The following is a 27,519-nucleotide window of genomic DNA, read 5'->3' on the forward strand; positions in this document are numbered from 1 at the left end:
GGAATTGCACACCAACTCTTAAAACTCCCACCCCAAAAGCATCACATACCACTTCTATGTGTGTTTCATTGGCCAATGAAGTTACACAGTCACACCTAACTTCAAAGGAGAGTGGAAGGAAAATAAATACAATATTTGTGAATAGCCCCTATGTCTCCCACAATAAAATCTGCCTCGAAGGATTTTTGCGGGGACCATTAAAGTGCTGTATCAGGATGCTTGTGGCTACACATAAGAGAAAATGCCATGGGAACTTAAATAATAAAAGTTTAAACAATCAAGGGAATTTTTTGACTCATACTTTTTGGCAAAATATCTAGAGGCAGGATTATTGCAGGTAAGACATCCAGTTACTCAAAGATGCAGAGGACTGATTTCTTTGCCTCTCTTCCCCATATTTTGAGATATTAGTTCCATCCTAAACCTTGCTCCCCTCAGAGCTCCATAGTGGTTGCCAGAAGCCAGAAGATTCCCTACTCAGTCAAGCAGGGAAGAGCGGTCACAGGAGTCCTAAGCTTTCCACTGACTGGATCAGCCTAAGTCATATGCCCAAGATGCCTTAAAGCAAATGGTGATGGCATGTAAGGATTGTTTCCCCGGGTCATTTGCTCAGATCTCCGAGTCATTTTCCCCAGAAACACATGGATCTCCAAGTAGAAGTGGAGTATGTGGATGGTGCTTACACAAGTGCCTGATATTGTTTTTTCTCAGTATTATCTGCTATTCCTTTCCTATTTATTTATTTATTTATTTATTTATTTATTTTACTATTCCCTTCTTTGAAGTTTCTTCACTTGATAAAGCTATTTTCAGTGAAGGTCATGTGGCTGGCTCAATTGGTGAGTGACTGATCAAGTGACTCTTGATCTTTGGGTTGTGGGTTCAAGCCCCACATTTGGTGTAGAGATTACTTTTAAAAATTAAATAATTTAAAAGGCCATTTCAGTAATGAATTTGCAAATATCTACTGGATTTGAAAATGCTTTGCAAATTGAAAACACTAGACAAATCTCGGAGATTATTACTATTGTTATAGACAAGCAGTATTCAACTGAGATACACCAGCACCTTCCTCATTCACCATATTTTAGGCACAGTGGCATTTTTTTTTCTTTTCCAGAAACACACCAAGCTTATTTAGGTATTAAGATCTTTGTATACCATGTTTGTTTCTCTTTCTTTTGAATTCTATTCCCCTGGGTTTCTTATAACTGGCTCCTCTCATCCTTCAGACTTCAGAATATTTCCTGACCTTCCTGTATTCAATCACTATGTGACTTTCTTCATAGCATGTATCAATTACCTGAAATTATTTTGTTCATTTGCTTGTTTAGTGTCTTACTCTTCAAACCCGAACTTTGGGTAGGCAAGGACTTTCTGTCTTGTTCAGGACACATCCCCCCATCTAGCACAGGACTTGACACATATTAACCACAAAGGAGATGTGTGTTCAAAGAAAAAAGGAACAAATGATTAAATGTAACATCTCCACCAACTGCTGGGCCTCTGTTTGTTGTAAGGTGCGTCTCAAGTAATTGCCAGATTTTACAAAAGACTAGCTTAAAAAAAGACACAAAGAACATATTCAAGGCTATCCTTGTAAGCACATCTCTTTTAGTCACTTCATTCTGGAGAGGAAGAGAGATGGGTAGAAAGTCTTAGGCATTTTGAAATGAGTGTAATTTGTCTTGTGGCTCCTCTGTTTCAATTTAGCGTACATCAAAATTATCTGTTTATTTACCACCTCAGAGTTTCTGGTGCGTAAATCTTGAGTGGGGGTTCAAGAATTTGCATTTCTAAGAAGTTCTCAGATAGTGCTGATGCTACTGGTTGCAGAACTACGCGGGGGAACAGCTACCACAATCTAAATGGACAACACATTTTAAAGTAGGATTAGTATCTGCGGCTATTTTAAATTACTGTAGTGCTTTACTCCTCTGCAACATTTTTTGACTTTCACTAAAATCCATGTACATCCACAGACGTGTGTCCTAAAAGTCAAAATATCTGTCTTGTGTGTTGCAAGATCAAAGATTCAGGGCCAAATGCTGCCATAGAACATTCAGGGTCATTTCCATCTTAGAGAGCATGTGTTAAAACCATTCATCTAAATATGTCCCAAATTCACCAATTTATTTCAATCCATACTTTCAAGATAAAATTATTATTATTATATTTCATGTTGACTACTACAATATCTTCCTAAATGGCTCTCTAGCATCATCCATGTGAAGCCAGACAACTTTTTCTAAATACAAATCCAATGATTCTACTTGTTTATATAAAACTCTAATTTCCTGATCTTCTCAAGGAGAAGCCCAGTATCTTTAAGACAGCTGACTTAACATGGTCACTGTCTACCGTGTAGCCCCATCTCATACCACTCCCCTTCAACTCTCCTGAGCTCCTTTCAGTTCATTGATGTCAGATAGCAAACTGCCTCCCACAACAAGGTCTGACCATATGCTGTTTTGTCAGGAAAATTCTATTTCCCTTACATTACTAACTCCTAGTCTTTTTTTCAGAGCTCAGCTGGTATCATTTCTTCAAGAAAGCCTTTCCTATTGTTCCCAGGCTAGGTCAGTTTCTTCTGTTGCCTGATCCTATGGAACTTTGTTCCATTCTTTCAGAGCACTACCCTCTTTTTTTTAGGTCTTTATTTGTTCATTATCTTCAGGGAAGAAGGATCATGTCTGTTTTTACTCACCAGTGTATCCCTAGCACCTAGCACAGCACATTGCTTATGCTCAATAAATGTTGGATGAAATTTATTTATTTTTAAAGATTTTATTTATTTATTTGACAGAGAGAGATCACAAGTAGGCACAGAGGCAGGCAGAGAGAGAGGAGGAAGCAGGCTCCCTGCCAAGGAGAGAGCCCTATGTGGGACTCTATCCTAGGACCCTGAGATCATGACCCCAGCCGAAGGCAGAGGCTTAACCCACTGAGCCACCCAGGCGCCCGATGTTGGATGAAATTTAAAATGTATGCTTATTTGCTCAGTCCCTACTATGCACGAAACGCTATGGTAGGCCCGTAGAGGATACAGAGATGAGTAAGACAGATGCTCGAATTTAAGGAACTCCATGACAGTTAAGAGCAATTGATATGGTGTGGACTTTGGAGACAATTTTCTGCTACAGACTGGATGTGCCTATATGAGAGGAACAAAGTGCTTTGGGAGTCAACTGGAGGAAGGATAGATCAATTCCAGACGGGGAGACTCATTCATTCAACATATACCTTAAATGAAAACGCAGTTCTCACTCTGTGCTGTGCACCGTTCTAGGTGTTTTCCGTGGCTGAGGTCATTGTAAGAATCTTACAGATGAGGAAAACAGGCAGAGGACGGCCAAGTTACTTGTCCAAAAGCACACAGCCGGTAAGTAGTAGGAAAGGGATTGAATCCAGGCTACCTGCCGGGTTCCAGTCTTCATGACAGGAAGAGCCTCATGGAAGAGGTGGGAGTTAAGCCAGGCTTGAAGGATTTGGCCGGATGGAAAACGGGACGGCCATTCCGAGCAAAATCCGAGAAATATGAGCCTAATTACAAGTTTAATTTCTTCCTTTGCCCATCGCCCCATTAAATACCAGGAGGAATTTCACAAGCACACGGGATAAAAAGAAAAGGAAAAGAAAGAGAACTTCCGGCTACAGGGAGAAGCGGAACTGTTTCCATGGGAACAGTAACTGGTTCCCAGGTAGGTGTGCTCTCGCGGTGCTTGAGCCGGCGGAAGTGACGTCCGGCCGCTGTTGAGGCCCTGTGGAGGATCCGCGCGGCCCCTCCTCCCAGAGCGGCCGCCTTTTCCCGCGTGAGCTGCCTCTGCTGCTCCGGCCGCCGGGGGGAAACATGGCGTCTGCCCTGGAGCAGTTCGTGAACAGTGTCCGACAGCTCTCAGCTCAAGGTGAGGCCCTGGGCCGCCGGGCTGGGCCTGGGCGGGCCCTCCGGTCTGCGGGGACGGACTTGCAACCTCAGCCGCCAGGGCGGACGGCTGGGACCTCCCTGTTCGTCCCGAGCCTCGTCTCCGGGGCCGGGCGCGCTCTCGGTCTCCGTTGCTATCTCGTCTGCCGCTCCGTGCGCTCGGCGACCTGGCCGCCTCCCATCCCTGGGGTTGGCTGGACCCTCCTCCCCCCGCCCCGGGCCCCTTACACTCGGGCGCTTCTCTTGACAGTTTTGGGGGCGTGACTTCCGCTGGCGCCTTCCCGAGCGCCGGTTGGCCGTTCGGCCTCCCTTCCCTGTGGTGATTGGTGCACAGCCTCGTCTGTCACGGTGGCGCCTGGCCGCCTCTGGACTAGGCCTCGGGCAGCGGGCGCGAGACGAATCCTTTCTGGGTGCCTTGGCTCGGAGGCTTGCCTTGGCCGGCCCCTCAGCTGCCCGCCCGCGCGCCCTCGGGAAGCCTCCGCGCCTGTTTTAGTCCGGCAGAGTGCCGAGAGAGCTCTCGCTTGTAGGGCTCCATTTCCAGGGATGGAATGGTGACCAGTATTACTTAAATGTTCATGCCCTTTGGTTCATTCATCTCATCACCTGAATAGAGAATGCTGGACTCAGAATTAATCAGCTGCAGGCTGTGAAGGGCCCTTTAACCACACCTTTTCTTCGTCTCTAGAATAAAAATATGTCCCTACTTCAAAGAGGTGTTGGGATTGAATGAGAGGATGCCTGTACAAGCATTTGAAACAGTACCTATTATATGCGGTGCAGTAGATGCAGTTATAAGTTATGGCTAGCAGCTGTTAACTGTAAAGTTCTAGGAGCTACATGACCTTGGACATGTCACCTTTAATCTCTTGAGTCTGTTTCCCTTTGTAAAAACGGGGGAGTGCTCTCACTGTTACTGTAAGTTAACTGATCGGGTATGAAGCCATGCTTAACGAAATATTTCTGCTTTCCCTTATTATAGATAGAAAGGAGGTTCACAGGGAAGGCACAGACTTGCAGTCTCGGGAATGAAGAAACCGTTCTTTCATTCATTCATTTATGCCACCAACTATTTGGCTTCTGCTTCCTGGGATGTACTATAGCTACTTAGATTTGGGTTGGAATCGTGTCAGTCACTTCCTGTGTGAGCCACTTAATTTCCCTGGGCCAGTTTTCTCACAGAGTGGAACTACTTAGCGTCAAGTGAGATTTCTTTGAAAGCTTTGTATGCTTGCTGTGCAAGTCACTGCTTTAGGCACAGTCTGCCAGGCAGAGATGAACATGATACTTCCACTGCCTGTGGCTTCTGTGCCTCATGCTCACTGCATAGTAAATGTTTATGTGGTTTCTGTTTTTTCTGTTCTTACTCAGAATTTTCTAATGTGGACCTTAAGCAAAGGGAATTTCATAATATCCAGCTTTCTTTGAGTAGAGGAAATCTCATTGGCCACCTCTCTGATTGGGCTCATGTCAGAAGCATCCTGAGGCAACATTCTGTTGCCTCTCTCTTTGGCCCACACTAGTTAACTATCTTGGGATTTCATAGTGACCCAGCTTTTCTTTTAAGTCTCAATTCTGCACTGGTTACTTAATGGGGGGGGGAATAATGGACTGAAATGCTTATTTCTGTGTGTTTCATATCATCGCAAGTTTATTTAGAGTAGTGAGTAAAAAAAGGGAGGCAAATTATTTGACTAGAAGAAGCTATTTCACATTTACCAGTGAGATTTGTGATAAAATGATGGCATTTCCCCCATTCAACTTGTGTTATCTTGAAAGATGATAATTAATTAGATCACAGATTTTTTTTTTAATTTTGCAGTGCATGTGATATAATATTTCTTTATTTTTGGTGAAAATGTTAAATTATAGTAGGGAAGCCACAGAAACAAAATTACCAAAGTTCCTAGCTATAGTCACTTGGATTTTAAGTATTATACTATTTAAGTGCTTTTGGGGTTTTTGATAAGGAAAAAAAGTCCCTTGGCTACTAAGTACAAATAGCTGATATGTATAGCTTCAAGTTCAAAATGCAAAAGAGAACTATAGAGGAGGAGACAAGAGGTTGTTGCCCGTAGACTTATATAAACCCCATACATGCCAACCCCCCCCCCCGGGAAAGACAGCTAGTAGTGTTTGGAAGTATAGAGTGTGGGCATGGTGTCTGTTATCCGTATAACCCATCGAAATCAGTGAGTCTCCCGCAGAATACCAACTCAGGCCTAGTTAGATTCTATACCTTTTGTTAAAACATAACATTTTGGGGTGTGAGAAAAATTAGTGGATCAATTAGGAGATTAATTAACAGGCTGTTGATTGACAGGCTAGTAAGCACTGTATTCTGAAACTGGAGAAATGACACGGCCCATCGGCCTGACTTTATGTTAAATTACTTCACCTCCACAACCCCAGGTGATGCAGAGAGGACACAGAGAGAACACATTTTCAAGTTAGCTGGGAGAGAGGGAATGAGATGAGGGTCCAGAGAAGGCCCAGACTGATTGTTGAATGAAGTGTATGAGTTGGTAGAGGAAGACCCAGGGGAAGAGTGAAGGAGGGAAGACCAAGCATGTAGAACAGGATGTGTAGAGGCATAAAGGTTAGAGAACATGACACGTTGTGTGAATTTTCCGAGCTTGGTATGACCAGAGTAGGTGTGTGTGTTGAAAGGGGGAGAGCAGCAGGGGGTAAGGCTGGGGAGGCTCTGGGCCCTGTTAGCCAGCTGAGGGATTATACTTCTTAAAGCATTTGGAGTTATTTGATTGAATTTTACATTTTGGAAAGATCCCACAGGTGCCAGTATAGAGAATGGGTTGGAGGAGAGAAAGAGAGAAGCAGGGGGACTGTTTCAAAGATTTATGATATAGTGCAGGCAAGAAATGATAAGGGTCTGAATTAAGACAGGGGAGAGAAAAAGGAATGGAGCTAAGAGACTTAGGAAGTAAAATTAAAAGTAAAATCAAATTTGATGACGTTTTGGATACAGAGAGGGAGATGAGAGTAGTGGTGATAGTAATGTGTACATTTTTGACTTGGGGAACGGAAGAGAGAACGGACAGAATGGGCAAACTTTGAGGGGCCAGAGGGAAATCGGAGGTCTGGTTTTGAGGTCATAGTCAAGGCCATTTCACGTCTCTGGCCTTTCTGAGTCCTCATCGGAAATGAGGGAGCTACAAGAAATCATCATTAAGTTATTTCTTGCTGGGGTATGAAGTCTGTGGTTAGAGTTTCTGTAGTTTCTTAGTGCCGTAACTGAATGATAGTCTTATTCCTGTTTTCCAGGGCAAATGACTCAACTTTGTGAACTGATCAACAAGAGTGGGGAACTCCTTGCAAAGAACTTATCCCATCTGGACACTGTGCTCGGGGCTCTGGATGTACAAGAGCACTCCTTAGGCGTCCTTGCTGTTTTGTAAGAGGCATCTTCTTTTACAGTTCTGTGCTTGCTAAACCTGAGCGCTCTGCACTTTCTGGCTGTCATTTTTTTTGGTGTAGAAAAGTAAACCGTGTAAACAACATTGCGCTCTTTTGCACAAGTATGCATTTAAGTCACTTCACCGTAGTTAACATTTTCCTCATCCCAGCCAATCATGGTGTGTTGTATTTTCAGTTTTATAATTTTTCAATTGTTGTTTATGTTTATACACATTTTGAAATTTATTTTTAAAAGTCAAATGGCTGTCTCAATTGTGGGCTCTATGGTTTGCATGTATCTGAATACTTTTCTTCACGTAATCTGTCGAATTGTCCACATTTTCTACCTCAAAAAGCAAATAGGGAAGAGTGATGGCACAGGGCACAGTGGGACGTGTTGAGTGAAATTACCAATGATCCAAAGCAACATTGCTTCCAATTCCCTTCAAACAAGGTCAGGCTGGTCAAGACCAAATTAAATAGATCTTACTTCATTTAGGGTTCCTTGTAACTCTGTGTGCTTGACAGAATTCTTTTTCTCTTGATGTTTTAGTATTACAAATTGGGATGTTATGGTTGTTGTGAAAGTTGAAAATACTGTAAATAAACCCAGAGGAAATGGACTTCAAGCAGGGGTCTGGCTCCACTGGCCCAGCAACTCTTAGGCAAAGATGTGTTAGAATAGAGTTTAGAGAGGAGACCATCAGAATAAGTCTGGAGCTGTGGGCTACAATATGGTAGCCATTAGCCGCATGTGGCTCTTGAAATGTAAATTCATGAATGTGAACCCTTCGGTTCCACTGGCCACTTGTCAAGTACCCAGTAGCCATATGTAGCTGCTGTGTTGGACAGCACAGGTAAAAGAATATTTCTACCGTTGCAGAAGGTTCTTTTGGGATGGTGCTGGCAGGTAAAGATTTCTACTGTGTGTGTTTGCTGGTTAAAACCAGATAGCACGCGTGTTTTATGCACACACACACTTCCATGTTGATGCGTATCAAGGGAAATCAAGTACAGGAAAGCATTTCGAAGCTCGAAGGTATATCTTAAAAGAAAACCTGGAGAGAACCCTGAACTTGTTTCTGAGTACCCTGGATTTGAATTATGAGCTTTCATTTACAAAGTGTGGGGCCCTGGGCTTCATATTTGTACTTAATAAAATGGAAATCACAGGGCCATACGGGCCAATTTTGGAGCCCAAATGAGATCGTTTGAGATACATTTTGACGAGACGTTCGGTCACAGATGCGTGGTGACACTGTTAAGTCAGGTAATAAACACATAGACAGGAGGACAAATGGAAACATGTAGAAGCAGGTGGGTTCAGGCAGTAATATCCATTTCATTTTTCTTGAAGTTAGTTTCAGCAATTCATTTATTTGCAAAAAAGAAGAGCTTGTAGTTTACTTGTATGCAGTGCAGGAGCAGTAATAGTGTATCTGATTTCCTCCCCAAACCTGTCTCTGACCCCCTCAGAGTGTCGTTGAAAGGTCCCATCTGCCAAGTGACTCAGGGTGGATCATCCGTGTCCCCCCCCCCCCGCCCTTTTCTGGCTGTCCCATCAGCTGGTTCTTTGTTCCAGATGGACCACAGCACCCTGTGACCCAAGGCCGCAGCCTCCAGCCAGTCTGGCGCTTTTAGTCCTTGTCCCCCTTTGGTCTGTCCTCAGAGCAAGAACAACAACAACTGCTTTTCAAATGAATGAATAGCCCTAAGTGCCTTGGAGCTCCAAAGAAAAATGGTTTTGAAAATTTGGGGGTAGAAATTTATATTCAGTTCCCTCGTGAATATTAGACCACATGGTGTTTGGCCTCATTTGAGGGAGTTTTCTATTTTCAAAGTTCTTTTTTAAGCATATTTTTCTCAACCTTTATTTGTGCCTATGTTCTGTGTCTTGATTGTGCCAAGAATTAGGTCAGTGCATTTCTTAGTTTTTTAAAAGACTGTGGCTCATTTACCTTCACCGAGCACTGGAGATAGGCTCGCCTTCTGGCCTCAGTTGCTTCTTCGTTTCCCCAGTGAAATATCAGGTTGGATTGATGCTTTTCTCTTTCTTCCAGATTTGTGAAGTTTTCCATGCCTAGTGTTCCTGACTTCGAAACGCTATTCTCACAGGTTCAGCTTTTCATCAGCACCTGTAATGGGGAGCATATTCGATACGCAACAGACACTTGTAAGCTCAGTGACACTTTGTTTACTTCCCACCGAATGTATTTTGCCTGACTAGCCACTGATGTTGTCAACATTTTGTCATTGCTCTCTCTAGTTGCTGGGCTTTGCCATCAGCTGACAAACGCACTTGTGGAAAGGAAACAGGTAAGCAATGTTATTCAAGTATTTCTGGTTACATTTTTTTTTAAGATTTTATTTATTTATTTGACAGAGATCACAAGCAAGCAGAGAGGCAGGCAGAGAGAGAGGAAGGGAAGCAGGTTCCCTGCTGAGCAGAGAGCCCAATGCAGGGCTCAATCCCAGGACTCTGGGATCACGATCTGAGCCGAAGGCAGAGGCTTAACCCACTGAGCCACCCAGGCGCCCTCTGGTTACATTTTAAGATCTAACTTACACAGTGAACTGAATTGTTAAAGTTCCAGCTTAGTACTGAGCACCCTGGCAAACGTGTGTAGTAGCCAAGCATTGGCTGTGGGGACAGCTAGCTCCTCCATCAGGTGAGGCTCTGAGACCCAGGGAGGAGGAGTACCTCAGGGCAGCCTGCTGCTGCAGGTGGATGTTTCTGGAATTACTATCCTAGCGCCCGTGTCGTTGTAATATACTGGGGTTTTGTTTGTGCGCCCATTTTGTTTTAATATACTCGGGCTTTGTTTGTTTGCTAAAACTCTTAACTTTTGGTTATGACATTTTAGCTTTACAAAAAGTGGCAGGAATAATATGAAGAATCCCCATGTACCTTTCACCCAGATTCTCCAGATGTTAGTATTATTTTACCGCACTTACTTACCTTTTCTCTCTCTGGTTTTTTGGGTTTTTTTTTTTTTGAGCTATTGGAAAGAAAATTGCAGATAACGTTGCCACTTACTCTAAATACTTCAGTGACTGTTTCCTAAAAAGTAGGACATTCTCTTATATAACCAGAATACAGTGATCAGTATCAGGATCCTTTAAACAAATCTACTGATCTTATCAGATTTTGCTGCTGGTTTCCCTGACGTCCTCTACAACAAAAGAAAATCTCAGATCATAAATCGCATTGGGTTGTCCTGTCTCTTTCATCTGCTTTAATCTGAAACAGGTCTTTGGTCCTTACTTAACTTTCGTGATACTCACAAGTTTTCATTTGGGTTTTTTTTTTTTTCTTTTAAATTATTATTTGAAATTGAACTTTCAGATAGTGCTTGGAAGGACATCAGACAGAAAGAACCATTTGGTGTTTTGTCAGAATATTAAATTGTGGTTTGAAAGAAATGGTTAAAAAAAAAAGTCTTTATTGAAAAACCCACATAAGTTATTTAGTGATTTTAGTCACATCTCTTGTCCAGAAACTGACTACCTTACTTGAAACTCGGTCTTGTTATTTATAATCCAGGCAGGAAACGGTCTGTTTATAAGTTATGGTATCAGTTTCAATAGGAATTTATTATCAGGTAAGAGATGGTGGTGTTGGGCTGATCACTAGACTGCCTTGTGGGAAGATGCCGACATCTTTCTCCACAGCTAAGTTTACTAAGCCATAGGCTCTTTATTATAAATAACTTGGAATTTTTTGTTTGTTTCAGTATAAATATAATGAACTGTTGATAAAGTAATACTCCTTTTTTTTTTTTTTGGTAATACTGCTTTTGATTATTGATCTGCGTTGACAAAAAAAGCTTTATGATTTAAAAAATGGTGCCGAATTACTCTAAAATAGCATAAGAAACAGCTTAAGAAAACGTTTACTGATTGAGTAGGGACAGAAATTTCCTGAAAGAGTGTGGAAACCTCATATTGCTATTTAAAGGAACCTATCAATTAGTGTTATTTTTTATTTGTAAGTGACAACATAAGATCCAATGTGCTGCCATCTTTGAGAACTTATCTGAAAGAGATGTCATTTCTGACAGCCCCTGCGAGGAATTGGCATCCTAAAGCAAGCCATAGACAAGATGCAGATGAATACAAACCAGCTGACCTCAATACACGCCGATCTCTGCCAGGTGAGCCACCGAGGAGTTCGAGTCACCCTGAGGCAGAGGTGGGAGGTTGGTCACGGGGCATTATTGGTGGAGACTGTGATAGATTCTAGAAGTTGAAAAATATACTCACTAACGTTGTTAGGAAGGGAATTTTCAGCTGGCGGCTGCTGAACACATGCTGTAGAGTGGGGCTCAGCCAGTAGGTTTGTGATGTGAGGAAACTGAGTCATTATTGGGTTTGATGTTAAGAATATCCCAAGTCATTTTCTTTTTAAGGCATAATGGACCCTGAGAACAAATACAGGTAACTTCTTGCACCTCGAAGTGTCACTCATTTTATTTTGTGTGGTTACAAGCCCAGAAGGCAAAAGGGAAGATGTGGAATGAAGTCTTCCTGCCACCCTGCTCGCTAGCCACCCATCTCTTCTCTGCAGAGGAAATCCGTGTTAGTTTTTTGTGTATCCTTCCAAAGATATTTTGTGCACATATAAGCAAATGCGTGCACTTTTTCTCTCTCTCTTTTTTTTAACTCAAATAGCAATGACCTGTATGAACTCTTGTCTTTTTTCTACTCACTGTGTATTAGAGAGGACTCCACTTCCATGCTTTACAGCTCTAGAGTATTCCATAAGACCAGGGTGGGGGGGGTTTCAACCAACCCCACAGGTTGTAGATTGTGTCTTTAATAACATGGCACCCAGATTATTCCAAACACATGGTCTAGTATCACATCAAGGTGCTTTCCTTTTTCTTTACTTTTTAGCTTTTAAAAGCCTGTGCTGATTGAGGTATCACGTACACACAGTCAAGTGCACTGGTCCTAAACGCACAGCTCTGTGTCTACACCTAGATCCGCCCCTGTGCCAGCATCGCGCAGTCACAGGACGTTGCTGTGTGCTCGCCTTCTTGAGTTCGAGTTGAACTATTCCCTCTAGTTACATACAGGATTCAGCAATTGAAAAGAAATAATTGAAGAGAAACTTCCATTTTTATCATTCCGTACTGATCTCTTTCTCTTCTCTTCAAAGAGAAAAAGGACTCACTTGTCTGGGCATCTGTGAACAGAATGGGTGCTAGGTGGGCTCTGAATAGGTGCTTCCATTCATCTGTGGAGTACTTTATCTCATAGCTGCTTTGTCCTTGTATAAAGAAGTGCTATTTTATCCTGAATTCTTAAGAAAATGGGGTACTGTGTCAACAGTTAAAACATTTTTAATCAATAAAATGGTTTAAAATATTTTCTTGACCTTTCTGGAATCATGAATTTGCTCCTTCTGCTACAGCCTGCCAAGTACAATTAAAATGATGATGTAATATAAAATTTGTCACAGCTTTGTTTGCTGGCAAAATGCTTTAAGCCTGCCCTTCCATACCTTGATGTGGACATGATGGATATCTGTAAAGAGAATGGAGCCTATGATGCAAAGCACTTTTTATGTTACTATTATTACGGAGGGATGATCTACACCGGGCTGAAGAACTTCGAAAGAGCACTGTACTTTTATGAACAGGTAATCATCTCTCTAAATGCCCCGAAGTTGTGTTGAACTTGTGTGATCAGAGATGTGTACAGCTGCAGTGGATTGACCTTAGGCCTCTGAGTTTCGGGTGGAGGTCCTTTCAGACACTGTTTCTCTGTCTTCAAGTAAACAGTGGTAAACTGTTCCTTAAGTTGAAGGGCAGTGGCAGTGGAGGGAGGAGCTCTGCTGCGTGGGGTCTGATAGAGGCTTGCCGTTCACACCCTGTATGATTCGGGTTAAGTTCTGTACATCACCTGACCTTTATAGCTTTGCAGAAAGGGGAGAGAGCAAACTGAATGATCTCCGAAATGTCTTTTTGTTCTAAAACCATGTGTGGTGTTCTGTTGAGTTTTATTTATTCTCATAAGTAAAACATACTCTTTTTTTTTTTAAGGTTTTATTTATTTATTTGACAGAGATAGATCACAAGTAGGCAGAGAGGCAGGCAGAGAGAGAGGGAGAAGCAGGCTCCCCGCTGAGCAGAGAGCCCGATGCAGGGATTGATCCCAGGACCCTGGGATCATGACCCGAGCCCAAGGCAGAGGCTTTAACCCACTGAGCCACCCAGCTACCCCATAAGTAAAACATTCTTATGTGGAAAACCCTTTCCTGCTTTGTGTCTTTGTAATGGCCACTGCTGTGTGCAATGAGATACATTACAGAATTTGGTAGAATTTTTTAGATTCTGAGAAAGAGACACAACATTGGCTAATACTAGTATTTTAAGAAATTTGTCAGAAGTTTATATTTCTTATTATATTCATAGCACATATTAAGGTAAGAAAGGATAAAGGAACTTAAAATTTAGTTGAAATGTTAACACATAAATAGGCATGCATGGCATGCGTCTCTGATGGAACACTGCCTCAGTGAGTGGGGGGTTGATTAACACTTAAGGGGACTGAGGGAAGAGTCACAAGAAGGTGCTGTTGGGCTTAGATGGTGTCCTTAAAGGATGTGTGTTGTCAGGGGCAGCTGGCTGACTCAGTTAGTAGGACGTGCCACTCTTAATCTCGGGGTCTTGAGTTCAAGCTCCATGTTGGATATAGAGCTTATTCAAAAAAATGACATCTGGTCAGGTAAAATCTTCAAGGTAGGGGTGGCTGGGTGGCTCAGTGGGTTAAAGCCTCTGCCTTCGGCTCGGGTCATGATCCCAGGGTCCTGGGATCAAGCCCCGCATTGGGCTCTCTGTTCAGCAGGGAACCTGCTTCCTCCTCTCTGCCTGCCTCTCTGCCTACTTGTGATCTCTGTCTGTCAAATAAATAAATAAAATCTTAAAAAAAAAAAAAAAAAAAGATACTCACCATGGCTAGTGGTCAAGGAAATGCAAATCAAATCCACAGTGTGGTATCAGTTCACACCCCAGTAGGACGGCTAGAATGAAAAAGAGACAGCCAAGAAGAACTAGCGTTGACCAGCAGGTGGGGAATTTGGGATCCTCATAACTGCCTATGAGAGTGTAGAATGGTGCGGCCACCGTGGAAAACAGTCCGGAGTTCCTCAAAATGTTCAACCTAGAGTTACCACCACAACCCAGCAATTGCACTCTTGGGAATATACCTGAGGGAAGCGAAGACAAAGGGCTCCAGCAGAATCTGTACACTGATGTTCACAGCTGCCTTATTCTCAGTGGCCAGGCGGTGACACAACCCAAATACCCATCAGCCGAGGAGAGTAAACAAAATGTGGTCCAGCCATGCAGTGGCGTATGATTCTGCCACCAAGTAACCGCTACAACATGGACGAGCCTTGACAACAAGTGAAAGAAGCCGGTCCAGTCACAAAAGCCCCTATATAGGGCACCTGCGTGGCTCAGTGGGTTAAAGCCTCTGCCTTCGGCTCAGGTCATGATCCCAGGTTCCTGGGATCGATCCCCGCATCAGGCTCTCTGCTCAGCAGGGAGCCTGCTTCCTCCTCTCTCTACCTGCCTCTCTGCCTACTTGTGATCTCTGTCTATCAAATAAATAAAATCTTTTAAAAAACCAAAAAAACAAAAGCCCCCATATTTATTATGATCCCCTTTCTACGAAATGTCCAGAATGGCAACTCCATAGAGACAAAGTAGAATGATGGTTGCCGGGGGCTGGAGGGAGGAGGGAATAGGGAATGACTGCTGAGGAGCGTGGGGTTTCTTTTTAGAGAGATGGAAGTGTACTGAAATTACGTAACAGTCATAAATCGTCGGACAGCACGGTGAATATACCAAAAGCCACAAATAGTATACCCGAGAAGGGTCATTTTACAGCATAAGAATCATACCTCAAGAAAAATGCTATTTAAAAATACAGGACATGGAAGAATTGTTATTTAATTCAAGTGATACTTGTGGCTGATTGCCCTTTCTGCTGTGTTGTGCTCTCTCTCCTATTGCTCAGGCTATAACTACTCCTGCCATGGCGGTCAGTCACATCATGTTGGAATCCTATAAAAAGTATATTCTAGTTTCTTTGATATTACTTGGAAAAGTACAACAGCTACCGAAGTATACGTCTCAGATTGTGGGTAGATTCATTAAGGTGAGTTTTTTGAGTTGATGTCTTAGGTGGCTTGTTAAGTCTATAAGGAGATTATAATGATACCTAATTCTGCAATTTTCTTTCATAATGACGTAGCTCTCCCAGCAACTTCAAGTTAGCAGACTTTTGATAAACTTAATAGTAGACACTTACTGTCTGGAGCCATACGCCCTCTGATCACCTGATTGGGGTGGAATGTTTCTTAGAAATTTGTTTTCAAACTTTAGCTTTGAGTGATTATTGCCATAGATGTTTAGGCTTCTATAAAGGTTGTTTAATTGTTGTCATTGTTATTCTTCATTACTGTTTAGCAGAAATGCTAAAAAGGCAGTTTTGATTTTATTGAACGCAATCTGCCCAAGCGTGGGAAATCTTTCTAGAGCCCCTACATGAAAAACCATAAGTTCTGTTCACTGAACTTTTGTTTCCACTGAGGACCCAGGTTTGGAATCACATTAAAAACAATTATTTTAAAAAATTTTTTTGAAATACATACTCATGGGTTATAATAAAATTGGGCAGTTCAAGAGGTCGTGAGGTCACAGTCATTTAGATAACAATTTTAACCCTATTCTTTGTGGTATAGAACTCAAAAAAATTTCAGGATATCAATTAGAAAATCTTCCCAATGAGAAGATTTTTATGCTGTCCTGTTGAAGATAGCCCAGTGTTCTTTGCTAAAGACCCTTATTGTGGTTCTTAGGGCTCTAGGCTGCCCAGTCACAGATTGGGATGGGGGAAGAGGTGGTTAAGAGAGGTTCCTCGAATCCCACGGAAGAGTGATGGGCAGGGTAGGTTTAGGGTAGCCATTCTCAGATTGTTTTGGAGAACTACATGGCCCCTTCAGGTGGCCCTTGAGCTGGCCTATTTTAGTAAGAGTGTTGTTGTTTTTTAAAGATTTTATTTATTTATTTGACAGACAGAGATCACAGGTAGGCAGAGAGGCAGGCAGAGAGAGAGGGAAGCAGGCTCCCTGCTGAGCAGGGGGCCCAATGCGGGGCTCGATCCCAGGACCCTGAGATCATGACCTCAGCCAAAGACAGAGGCTTTAACCCACTGAGCCACCCAGGTGCCCCAGGAAGAGTGTTTTTATAAAGTGATGTCTTCATGACTGCAGGATGTCATTCATAGGCATTAGTAGTTTTTTTATGAGGCTGTCATTCTCGGTAAAGAACACAGACTTCAGAGTAGAGACAGAGGTTTGAACCCAGCTTCTGCCTGTGCCCCTCATGACCACCCCACATTCTCTCAGACCTCTGCCCCGATTTCTTAATATTTCAAATAGAACATAATGTTTGTAAAATCCCTAAGGCAGCTCAGGGTCTTAGTAGGCCCTCAGCCGCTGTTAGTTCTCTTGTTCTGTCTTCTTTTCTCTTATCAAAAAAGAACAGATGGTCCTGTTGCATCCGGTGAGGGCTGTGTGTGTGTGTATGTGTGTGTGTGTGTGAGAGAGAGAGAGAGAGAAAGTGTGCAAGAGATTTGAGAGTGCTGGAAGATTCTGCCTTCTTTTTTTCCCCCAGTGTAATCACGTATAAAAACTAGGCATTCGCCTTGGGTAAATTATAAGTTGTTAGGGAACAGAAAAGGATATTGAATGTACTTGTTCAAAACATAGTAGCGTGTCTTCTTTTGCTTCCTATATGAAGTGTATATCTCTACTGCTTTAATCCGATTTTTTCCTTTAAACCTGTAGCCTCTTAGCAATGCGTACCACGAGTTAGCACAAGTCTATTCAACCAATAATCCTTCAGAACTCCGCAACCTGGTGAACAAGCACAGTGAGACTTTTACTCGTGACAACAACATGGGCCTGGTGAAGCAGTGCCTGTCTTCTCTTTATAAGAAGAATATTCAGAGGCTAACGAAGGTGAGGCAAGTGGCACCCTCAGATAGCCTCTCCTCTTCCCCTGGGGCCTCTCCTTCTTCTCTCCTCCTCTTCAGGGCTGAGGAAGCAGAGACAGGGACAAAGTGTGGCAGGACGTCTCTCCTAAGCAATAGCTCGCACAACTGATGACTTAGAAAGAGTTTGATTTATACCTTTTGGTCTTTCCAGGGCTAGAGCAGGGTATTTGAGAAGAGGAACAGGTGACGAGGAAGACAGGTAGGAGATACGGCTCCATGGGGAGGCAGAGAAAGGTAGCCTGAGAGGTAAACAGTGCCGTGGGCGGAGGGCATGGAACTAACAACGTACACACGAGTACCCTGCGACCAGCGTGGAGCCTGTGTGGGCTGTGTGATCTCTGTTCGAACTTCTTACCTGGACGTGGCACTGCCCTGACATTGCCACTTAGGCACAGCTGAATGGGCTCTGCACAGAAGGTAGGCCAGTCACGCCGTATTTGGTTTGAAAATGGAAGTAAGCTGATGGTTTCGGATGGTAGGAAACATGCTGATTACCAAGCGTTGAAACAGTACAAAAAAGTATAGAAGAAACACTGAATCTCAGGTGACCTCCAAAGGCCCAGGCTTACAGGTAATAGGAAACGGAGAGCAGCTTCAAGCTACAGGATTGCTCTTACCTCCCAAGGAGTCTAGTCAGATGCAGCACTGGGATGGGGTGTCGAGGCAGAGGAGCCAGAATAGGGGTGTCTTTTGCTAGGCGACCTAGTGGTGGGAGGGCTGCTGGGCTCTGGGTGGAGGATATGACAGTGGGAGGACCTGGACAAGCCAGAGAGTGGTAAGGAGGGACGGTCGTGGAGGCAAGTAGGCCAAGCAAGGATATAGGAAATTTAAGTCTTCACTTGGGTTAAACTACTGTGTACTTCTTTAAAAATTAACAATAATTTCATTTTCTTGGATGCTATTCTCTGAACTAAAGTAGATGTAGATTTAAAGTAGATGTAGATTGGCTTATTACAGATTCTCAACCTTAGGGTTTTAACATGCCCTGCTCTGAAAAGGCCATTGCTATAAATATTGCCAGCTTTCCTTAAAAAAGAGCTCTCTTAATGTCTTCCCAAAAGGGGACATTTTCCAGTCCCCAATGGAGCAGAGGTAAACACTGACTTCCTCCTAATCCCCCATGTGGTTCACACATTTTAGCTTTGAATTTTGAAGAATGACTGTGATATTGTCAATTACATTTAATAGGTAATACATTTACAATACAACATTCAAAGATACAAAAACCTCCATCCAGTTCCCATACCCTAGCCCACCCCTCTTCTTTCTTCAACCTGCATTACCAGTTTCTCGGGTGGCCTTCTAGAGCTTTTCTGTGCAGAACACACACACGCGCACACCGCCCTCTCTCACAGATACACACACTCTCTTTCCCTTCATTTACATAGCGCACCTTGCACACTATTCATTCTCCTTTTTTATATTTAATGGTATACATTATCATCTGAGATTCTCTTTCAGTCCGTGAGAAGTACCCTTGCTTTTTCTTTTTTTCTTTCTTTTTTTTTTTTTTTTTTAACAAATGTGTAGGAGTCTGTTGGTGCCATTGTACCAGACTATACCAACCTGCCCTCTGTTAGTGGACATTTAAGTGGTTCTAGGCCTTTGCTCTCACAGACGGTGCTGCAGTAAATAACTGAGTGTGTACGAGGGTGTACGTGTCTCAGGCACAGAGGGAAGTGTGTGCAGGACACATATCTGGAGGCCATGACTCCTCTAGGAAACTGATGACCACAGCCACAGGCTTCATCAACTTCAACTCATCTTCATAACAAAAAATTACTTTGCACAGTAACGGAAAGCAAGTTTTCAGTGATTAAGTAGAGCTCTGTACACATGTAGTAAAGTGTACGTCCTCAGTTGTTTTACCTGTGATTAATTCTACTTCTGAATTTCAGACCTTTTTAACATTATCGTTACAAGATATGGCAAGTCGTGTGCAGTTATCTGGACCTCAGGAGGCAGAGAAATATGTCCTACACATGGTGAGTGTGCTTTCACTTTTAAAAACTGAATTAGTGAATTTTTGTCCCTATAAAGGTCATAGATATTCATTATAGGAAATACTGAAAAAGAGAGAGAGAGATGCCTGTGGTTCAGTTGGTTAAGTGGCTGCCTTCCGCTCAGGTCGTGATCCCTTAGCAGGGAGTCTGCTTTTTCCTCTGCCTGCCACTCCCCCTGCTTGTGTGCTCTCTCTCTGGCAAGTAAATAAATAAAATCTTAAAAAAAAAAAAAAGAAAGAAAGAAAGAGAGGGACATCCAAAAGTCAGAGTCGACCTCTGGACATTTTGGTTTACTTCCTTAAAAGCTATGGGGTTTTTTAGTCTTATGTACTCATATGATACGTGATATGATACACATGGAGTGTCCTATTAAAATTTTAAAACACTTCTGAAATAGTTCATGTGTACCAGGAGTCCTAAAGCAGTGCTGCTGAACGAGCTGATCCATGAGGAAGTCATGAACTTGTGCCCCTGTGTAGGGCAGGGCATTGCTGCCCACATCAGGGATGTCCTGTTCAGCTAGAGGGTGACAGTCGTTGACTGGGATCTGACTGGAGCCCCTCCTTGTGGGCCGTCATCCGTTCATGACCACACTTAGAGCGATGGCGGCAATAAAGGGGGCTAAAGCAGGCCCCATCTCAGTACCTGCCTTCAGAAATCAGATATTACTGTTATCCCTGCTGGTAACATCCCAGTTACATCTCTCCACTCCCCAAATTCGGATAAGCATCATTTAAATGAGTACGTGGTAGGGGCGCCTGGGTGGCTCAGTTGGTTAAGTGTCTGCCTTCAGATCTTGGGGTTCTGGGATTGAGCCCCAGGTTAGGCTCCCTGCTCTGTGGGGAGTCTGCTTCTCCTCTACCCCCATCCCCGCTCATGCTCTCTCTGTCTCTCAAATAAATAAATAAAATCTTTAAAAATAAATAAGCGAGTACATGGTGGCCCAGCAAGTGGATACTTTGTAATCCACCTCCCTGTTCAGTTTTGAAGATACATGGCTCTGATCTGATCCATCAAACCAGACTGGCATCGTCCGCCCAGGTCAGGCAGTCTTGAGTGTAGCCGGACAGCAGTTCACATTTTTCTGCTAATGGTCTCCCCTCTGATTTCAGGAGCGTTGCCGTATCAGGGTTAGGGTAATGGTCATAGTAAAACTATTTTCCATTGTGATAATGGAGTATTTTACTTCCATAGTGCGACGTACAGATGTTGAGGTATTTTTCTTCAGCCCAGTTCTCAGAGCACACACACTCGTTCCAAACAGACAAAATCTGTCTGACATGACCAACCTTGGAGTGCCTGTCAAGAACACCTTGCTAAGTAAACCCTGCAGGGCTTACACAGACTGAGTGTGCAGAGTGCCCCCAGGAAACTCACTCTTGGGTGAGTGAGAAGAAATGCACGAATGTGTATGACACCTGCACGGACTCACGAGCTAGGGACATGCTTTGAGGGATCAAAGGAGAGGGATGGGTTTTGAACCCTGTGTGACCAACCCAGACAGAGCCTCATAGGCTCTGGATCAACCAGGAGTGTTTTGTCTGACAGGGGACATTTGCCAGTGTCTGAAGATATTTTGGCTGTCACAGTTAGGGGTGCTAACATCTAGTGGATAGAGACCAGAGATGCCACTTTCCATCCTGCAATGCAGAGGACTGTCACACAGCAGACAGCGATCCGGCCCAGGAGATCCATACTGCCGAACAACCGTGTGAGCCCAAGACTCGCTCTAGAGTATAAAGTCTATGAGGGCGGGGATTTTTTTTTAAATAAGACATAATTTTTCTAAAGCAGTTTGAAGTTCATAGCAAAATTGAGGGGGAAGGTAGAGATTTCCCATATGTGCCCCACACGTTCTCAGCTTTCCCCGTTAGCAGCAGCCCTTACGGGAGTGGTGCATGTGTTACAGCGGCTGGACCTCTCCAGTCGCATGGTCATTCAGAGTCTCTACGTGAGGCTCACTCTTGGAGGTGTACATTCTGTAGGTTTGGACAAGCGTATAATGACATGCATGGAGCCATCGTTGCGGTGACACACACAGCTCTTGTTTACTGCCCAAGAAATCTGTGCGCAGCCTTTCCATCCCACCCCTGGCACCCACTGATCTTGTTTATTGTCTCCACAGTTTTCCTTTTTCCAGAATGTCATGTAGTTGGGATCCTACAGTATGTAGCCTTTCTACATTGGCTTATTCCGTTTAGTATCAAAATTTAAGGTTCCTCGGTGTCTCTTCATGGCTTGATAGCTCACTTCCTTTTAGTGCTGAGTGATGTTCCATTGCCTGGATGTGGCACAGTTTATCCGTTCACCTCCCGAAGGACATCTCGGTTGCTCTCAAAGTTCGGCGATTATGAGTAAAGCAGCTGTAAACATCCATGTCAGGTTTTGTGTGGATGTATGTCTTCAGCTCGCTTCGGTAAATGCAAGCAAGTCTGATTGCTGGGTCATGTGGTAAGATTATGTGTAGTTTTGTAAGAAGCTGCCGAACTGTCTTCTGAAGTGGCAGCACCATTTTGCGTTCCCACCAGCAAGGAAAGAGAGGGCCGGTTGGCCTCTCAGTAACATTTGATGTGCCTTCTTTGGTAAGGTATCTCTCAGGGTCTTTGGCCCATTTTTTAATCTATTTGTTTTTTTTTGTTGAGTTTTAAGAGTTCTTTGTATATCTTTTTCTTTCTTTCTTTCTTTCTTTCTTTTTTTTTTTTTTTTTAAAGCTAATCTCTGTGCCCAGTGGGAGGCTCGAACTCACGGCCCCTGAGGTCAGGAGTCACATGCTCCACTGACTGAGCCAACTACGCCAGTTCTGTGTGTATTTGTGTATAACAATTCTGTGTCAGATGTGTCTTTTGCAAATGCTTTCTCCCCATCTGCGGTCTGTCTTCTCATCTTGACATGTGTTTTTCAGAGAGAAGCTTTTCATGTTAATGGATCCCAGCCGATCAATTCTTTCTTTCATGAATTGTGTCGTTAGCATTATATCTAAAAAGTTACCATCACACCCAAGATCATCTAGGTTTTCTCCTACATTTTCTTCTGGGAGTTTTGCAGTTTTGCATTTTACCTTTAGATCTGTGACCCATTTGAATTAATTTTTGTTAAGGATGTAAGGTCTATGTTTTGCACATGGATGTCCAGTTGTACCAGTATCATTTGTGGGGAAGGCCACCTTTGCTCCGTTGTCTCGCCTTTGCTCTTTGTCAGAGATCTGTTGACTATTTACATAGGCCAATTTCTGGGCTCTCTATTCTTTTTTTTAAAAGATTTTATTTATTTATATGACAGAGAGACAGAGATCACAAGTAGGCAGAGAGGCAGGCAGAGAGAAAGGGGGAAGCAGGCTCCCTGCTGAGCAGAGAACCCGATGTGGGACTTGATCCCAGGACCCTGAGATCATGACCCGAGCCAAAAGCAGAGGCTTATTAACCCACTGAGCCACCCAGGTGCCCCTGTATGGTTCTTTTTGATGCATTGTTGGATTTGCTTTTATTTTGTTGAGGATTTTTACATGTGTGTTCATGAGAGATACTGGTCTGCAATTTTCTTTCCTGTCATGTCTTTGTCTGGTTTTAATATTAAGGTAATGCTGGCCTCATAGAATAAGTTGGGAAGTATTCCCTTTGCTTCTGTTCTCTGAAACAGACTGTACAGATTGGTATAATTTCTTCCTAATCATTTGGTAGAGTTCACCAGTGAGTCCTTCTGGGTCTGGTGCTTTTTGTTTTCGAAGGTTATTAATTATTGATTCAATTTCTTTTTTTTAAAGCTTTTATTTATTTATTTGACACAGTGAGAGAGGGTAAGCAGAAGCAGGGGGAGCAGCAGGCAGAGGGAGAGGGAGAAGCAGACTCCTCACTGAGCAGAGAGCCCAATGTGTGGCTCGATCCCAGGACCCTGAGATCATGACCTGAGCCAAGGGCAGACACTTAACCCACTGAGCTACCCAGGTGCCCCAGATTCAATTTCTTTAATAGATATTAGCCTATTTAGATTGTATGTTAGGGATTTTTTTAAGGAGACATTTTTTTGAAATACAGCCTGCACAGAGAAAAGTTACACTGCAGTGTATAGCCAAACACATTCCACAAAGAGAAGACATCGGTGAAAGCAACACCTAGGTCAGAAAGCAGAGTGTTTCAGCACCCCAGGAACATCTCTCCTTTCTGCTTCCAGCCCTGCCCCTGGCTAGAAAGGTATTACCCTAACTTCTCACATCTTAGTTTGTATTTGTTTTTGAGCTTTATACAAAAGGATGCATACAGGACATACTTGTTTGGATCTGGCTTTTTTTGCTTGATGTTATGAGCGAAATGTTGCATGTGGTTTCCTTCATTTTCAGGGCTACAGTATTTCACTGTGTGAGTATACTTTCCTGTTAATTAGATGGACATTTGGGTTGTTTCTAGTTCTGGTTACTATGAAAAGAACTACTGTGGTAAACCTAGGTTAGTGTTTCATTCGGGTATAGTCTACCCACGTTTTTGTTTTTATTTTGTTTTGTTTTTAATATCTAATGTATTGTTTGCTTCAGGGGTACAGGTGTGTGACTTATCAGTCTTACATAATTCACAGCGCTCCCCAAAGCACGTTCCCTGCCCCGTGTCCCCCACCCAGCCACCCCCTCCCTCCCACCCACTCCCCCAGCAGCCCTGTTTGTTTCCAGAGATTAAGAGTCTCTTACGGTTTGTCTCCCTCTTTAGTTCATCTTGTTTCAGTTTTCCCTCCTTCCCCTATGATCCTCTGTCTTGTTTCTCAAAATGCTCGTATCAGTGAGATCATGGGATGATTGTCCACCTGTGTTTTAAAGAGGTGTCTGTCTGTGATCACACAGAGAGTGATGTATTCTGTTGACTACGTGGGCCTGGTTGCCATTGCATAAGTAGCATCTGTCCTTTCCAAAGCTAAAATGTGGAGCAGTGTGTTAAGAATCCTAATAATACCTTCGTGAGACTTCCTGGCTTCTCACTGTCTAACTTCCTCGACAGGATTTAAGGGCCAGTCAAATAAATCCCCAGTCACTGAGGCAAATAAACGAACATAGACCTTGAAACTACCTTGGAATCAGCGTTAGCAGAAAAATTTTTCTGAAGGATCCAAAGAGAATTTATAGTGGGGTGAGACAAAAATGTCTTAGGTTTTCGCAGTTGAAGATGCAAGGCCCTTTACCAGCACTGTGCTGGGTGATGCGGGAAACAAAAGAAGCATATGCGGTCTGGTATGATATGTCCATGTGTCTGATACAAAATGTCCAGAGCAGGCAGATCCACGGAGCCACAAGTAGATTGGTGGTGGTGAGGAGCGAAAGAAGATGGGAAAAGGAGACACTACTCCAATGGATAGAGGGTTTTCTCTTGGGTGACGAAAATGTTTTGGAACTAGATAGAAGTGGTTGTTACACATTACAAATTACACTGTATTGTTCGCTTTCTTATTTTTTTAAAGATTTTATGTATGCATTTGAGAGAGAGCATAAGCAGGCAGGGGTGGGGGTGGCAATGAGAGAATGAGGGAGAAGCAGACTCTCTGCTGAGCAGGGAGCCTGACGCAGGAGCCTGACACAGGGCTCAATCCCAGGACCCCAGGGTCATGACCTGAGCCTAAGGCAGACACTTAACCGACTGAACCACCCAGGCACCCCTGAATTGTTCACTTATAAAATGGTTATTTTTATATTATGTGAAACTTACCTCAATAAAAAAAATTGCAAGGGCAGATGTGTGTGTATGTGTGTGTGTTTTGTACCCCTTAGCATCTATAATGGTGCTAAGCACATAGTAGGTGTTCAATAAATACTGAATGAACAGATAGTGCTTAAAAATTCATACAAATTTATTGCTATTTGTCCTTTCCCCTGATTATATTGAAACACTGTAGATCTATAAAGTGGGCCTAAACTACTTTCCTGATTTCTTTTTTTTACAGATAGAGGATGGTGAAATTTTTGCAAGTATTAATCAGAAGGATGGTATGGTCAGTTTCCATGATAACCCTGAAAAATATAATAACCCAGCCATGCTTCATAACATCGACCAGGAGGTAAATACGAACACCAGGTTTTGATTTGTTTGTTTTGATCGATGTTTGAGATGCTGTATTTGAAATACTGCCTCTGTGCTCCAGGACAATTTTAGTTTTAACTACAGGTGGTTCCCAACTAGTTTCTAGGAACATCTTCGTTCCTAGAAAGTTACTTTGAAAACAGGCATTGCTTCAACCTCTCCCAGATTGTATGATTATGAGTAAATGGTGGGTTGGATTTCCCGTCAGCTCACCAGAGCCTAGTTTAGCTACTAAAACACTTTAGGGTCTTACAATGGGTACAATTTTATTCATACCCAACCACCATTTATGATGTAGAGCCTCATTCCTGCAGGAAAGTGCACTGAGGTTCCTGGTCCAGGTGGGAGGGAGTGGGGCGGCTGGGAGAGGAGGGCCATGCCGCTCTTCCCAGGCAGCAGCCGAGGGCTGGAGCAGGGTCCCCTTTGCGGCTCCTGAGATCGTGCTGCTCTGAGTGCTCCTCTGGGTTCAAGCCATGAGTTGGGACTGTGTGGCCAGTCTGCGTTTCTTACGTCTGACATTAAATCTCAGAAGCCTAAAAGCAAGGAAGAGTAACACAGTATACTCCCACACTCCCTTTTTTGCAGTTTAAAATGCAAAAGCTCCTGAAAACTGAAGGTTTTTGGTAACTCAGTGTGATGGCGAATTTCACCCGAAATGATGTATGGTCTTTATCCTGCTTAGTGTGCATATTTGTAGGTTTCACGGCACAAAATATTAATGTGTTTGATTATGGGGTGCCTCCATAGATCCTGCTGGGGTGTTAGTTAATATATAGAATTTATATTCTGTTAACTTTCTGCATTCAAAAAATTCTGATTCCAAAACCTGTGTAGCCCCAGTGTTTCAGATCATGAGACTGTGAACCCGTAGGACCCATATTAATACTCAAGGTTAAAAAGGAGGTAAGTGGACCTAAACTCACTAACCACCTTCAAACGTGTCTCTCACCAGATGCTGAAGTGCATTGAGCTGGATGAGCGACTGAAGGCCATGGACCAGGAGATCACCGTGAACCCCCAGTTCGTACAAAAGGTGACTAGGGCTCCCGTCATTAAATCGAAGTGGCTTGGGTAGAAAAGGAGAGGTATTTCCTCATCAGGAATGTGAACTTGATTTGAGGTTAAATGTTGAATTGCCCAAAGTTCTTGAAAATCTTTGTCACTAAGTTCACAGAGAGATTCACTGAGAGCATTTTCAAACTACGGTCTGGAAGTTTGCAAACTACAGCCTTTTCATTTGCACACAGGGTGACTGTCCTTGGGAAGGAGTGGGTGTGCTTGTTCGGGGCTGGTGGGAAACCTTTGACTAGAGCAAACATAAATGCATTGTCTCTCTCCTTTACAGAGCATGGGATCACAAGAAGATGATTCTGGAAACAAACCATCTAGTTACTCTTGAAACTAACATCCATCCTGAGTTAGATGAGAGAAATTTATCACCTTGGCCAGTGGCACGTGTTAGGAGGGCAGCAGGGAGGACCAAGCCTGTTTGACCTGGACATTAAGAGATTACATTTTGTTTTGACATCTTCAGTCCTATGTGCTTTAAGAAAACCATTCTCTCTGCCACGAAAGGAAAAAAAATCCAAACTTCAAAGTCTGTTGTGGATTTATTTATCCTCAGATTAATGTTGTATTGCATTAAATCTACCTTTTTGTTTTAAATTACTCGAACATTGATGTGTCTTCTGTATCACTTTTCCCCCCTCTGAAAGTTTTTAAAGGATATATTCTGAAAAGTTTTTTTTTTTAAAGATTTATTTATTTATTTGACAGAGATCACAAGTAGGCAGAGAGGCAGGCAGAGAGAGGAGGAGGAAGCAGGCTCCCCACTGAGCGGAGAGCCCGATGCAGGGCTCGATGTGGGGCTCGATCCCAGGACCCTGAGATCATGACCTGAGCCGAAGACAGAGGCTTAATCCACTGAGCCATCCAGGCGCCCCTATTCTGAAAAGTTTTTAAAGGATATATTCATTGTGAACAGAAATAGTTTAACTTCAGGGATTTTTGGAAGATTTGAATCTAAAGTTTGATATTAGTTGCCTTTAAAGAGAAAAAA

The 27,519-nt window shown here is 43.1% G+C and overlaps 1 protein-coding gene across 4 annotated transcripts; it reads left to right on the top strand.

The window, feature by feature from the left end:
* The first annotated feature begins 3,737 nt into the window (after positions 1-3,737).
* On the top strand, positions 3,738-27,129 carry COPS3 (COP9 signalosome subunit 3). 4 transcript variants are annotated; one of them, XM_032841250.1, is made up of 12 exons: positions 3,740-3,905; positions 7,202-7,331; positions 9,394-9,506; positions 9,600-9,649; positions 11,395-11,487; positions 12,798-12,977; positions 15,362-15,502; positions 17,196-17,369; positions 19,303-19,389; positions 25,324-25,437; positions 26,413-26,493; positions 26,806-27,129. In XM_032841250.1, the coding sequence occupies exons 1-12, from the start codon at positions 3,851-3,853 to the stop codon at positions 26,857-26,859; spliced, it is 1,272 nt and encodes a 423-aa protein (XP_032697141.1). In that variant the 5' UTR covers positions 3,740-3,850; the 3' UTR covers positions 26,860-27,129. The 4 variants fall into 4 exon arrangements, 3 of the variants coding, with proteins under 3 accessions (XP_032697141.1, XP_032697142.1, XP_032697143.1); XR_004380731.1 differs by lacking the exons at positions 26,413-26,493; positions 26,806-27,129 and adding an exon at positions 23,439-23,594 and having other exon boundaries at positions 3,738-3,905; positions 25,324-25,411; XM_032841251.1 differs by lacking the exon at positions 7,202-7,331 and having other exon boundaries at positions 3,806-3,905.
* Positions 27,130-27,519: the final 390 nt, after the last annotated feature.

Source organism: Lontra canadensis, unplaced genomic scaffold (assembly GCF_010015895.1).
Source record: "Lontra canadensis isolate GAN:19392208 unplaced genomic scaffold, GSC_riverotter_1.0 scaffold122, whole genome shotgun sequence".
Taxonomy (NCBI): domain Eukaryota; kingdom Metazoa; phylum Chordata; class Mammalia; order Carnivora; family Mustelidae; genus Lontra; species Lontra canadensis.

What these genes read in the sequence shown, in the direction of transcription:
- COPS3 (XM_032841250.1), top strand. Translation starts at nt 3,851, where the DNA reads ATGGCGTCTGCCCTGGAGCAGTTCGTGAACAGTGTCCGACAGCTCTCA. An exon ending in TTAGGCGTCCTTGCTGTTTT is followed by an intron (nt 7,332 to 9,393) that starts GTAAGAGGCATC and finishes TCTTTCTTCCAG; the next exon opens with ATTTGTGAAGTTTTCCATGC. An exon ending in TCGATACGCAACAGACACTT is followed by an intron (nt 9,507 to 9,599) that starts GTAAGCTCAGTG and finishes TGCTCTCTCTAG; the next exon opens with TTGCTGGGCTTTGCCATCAG.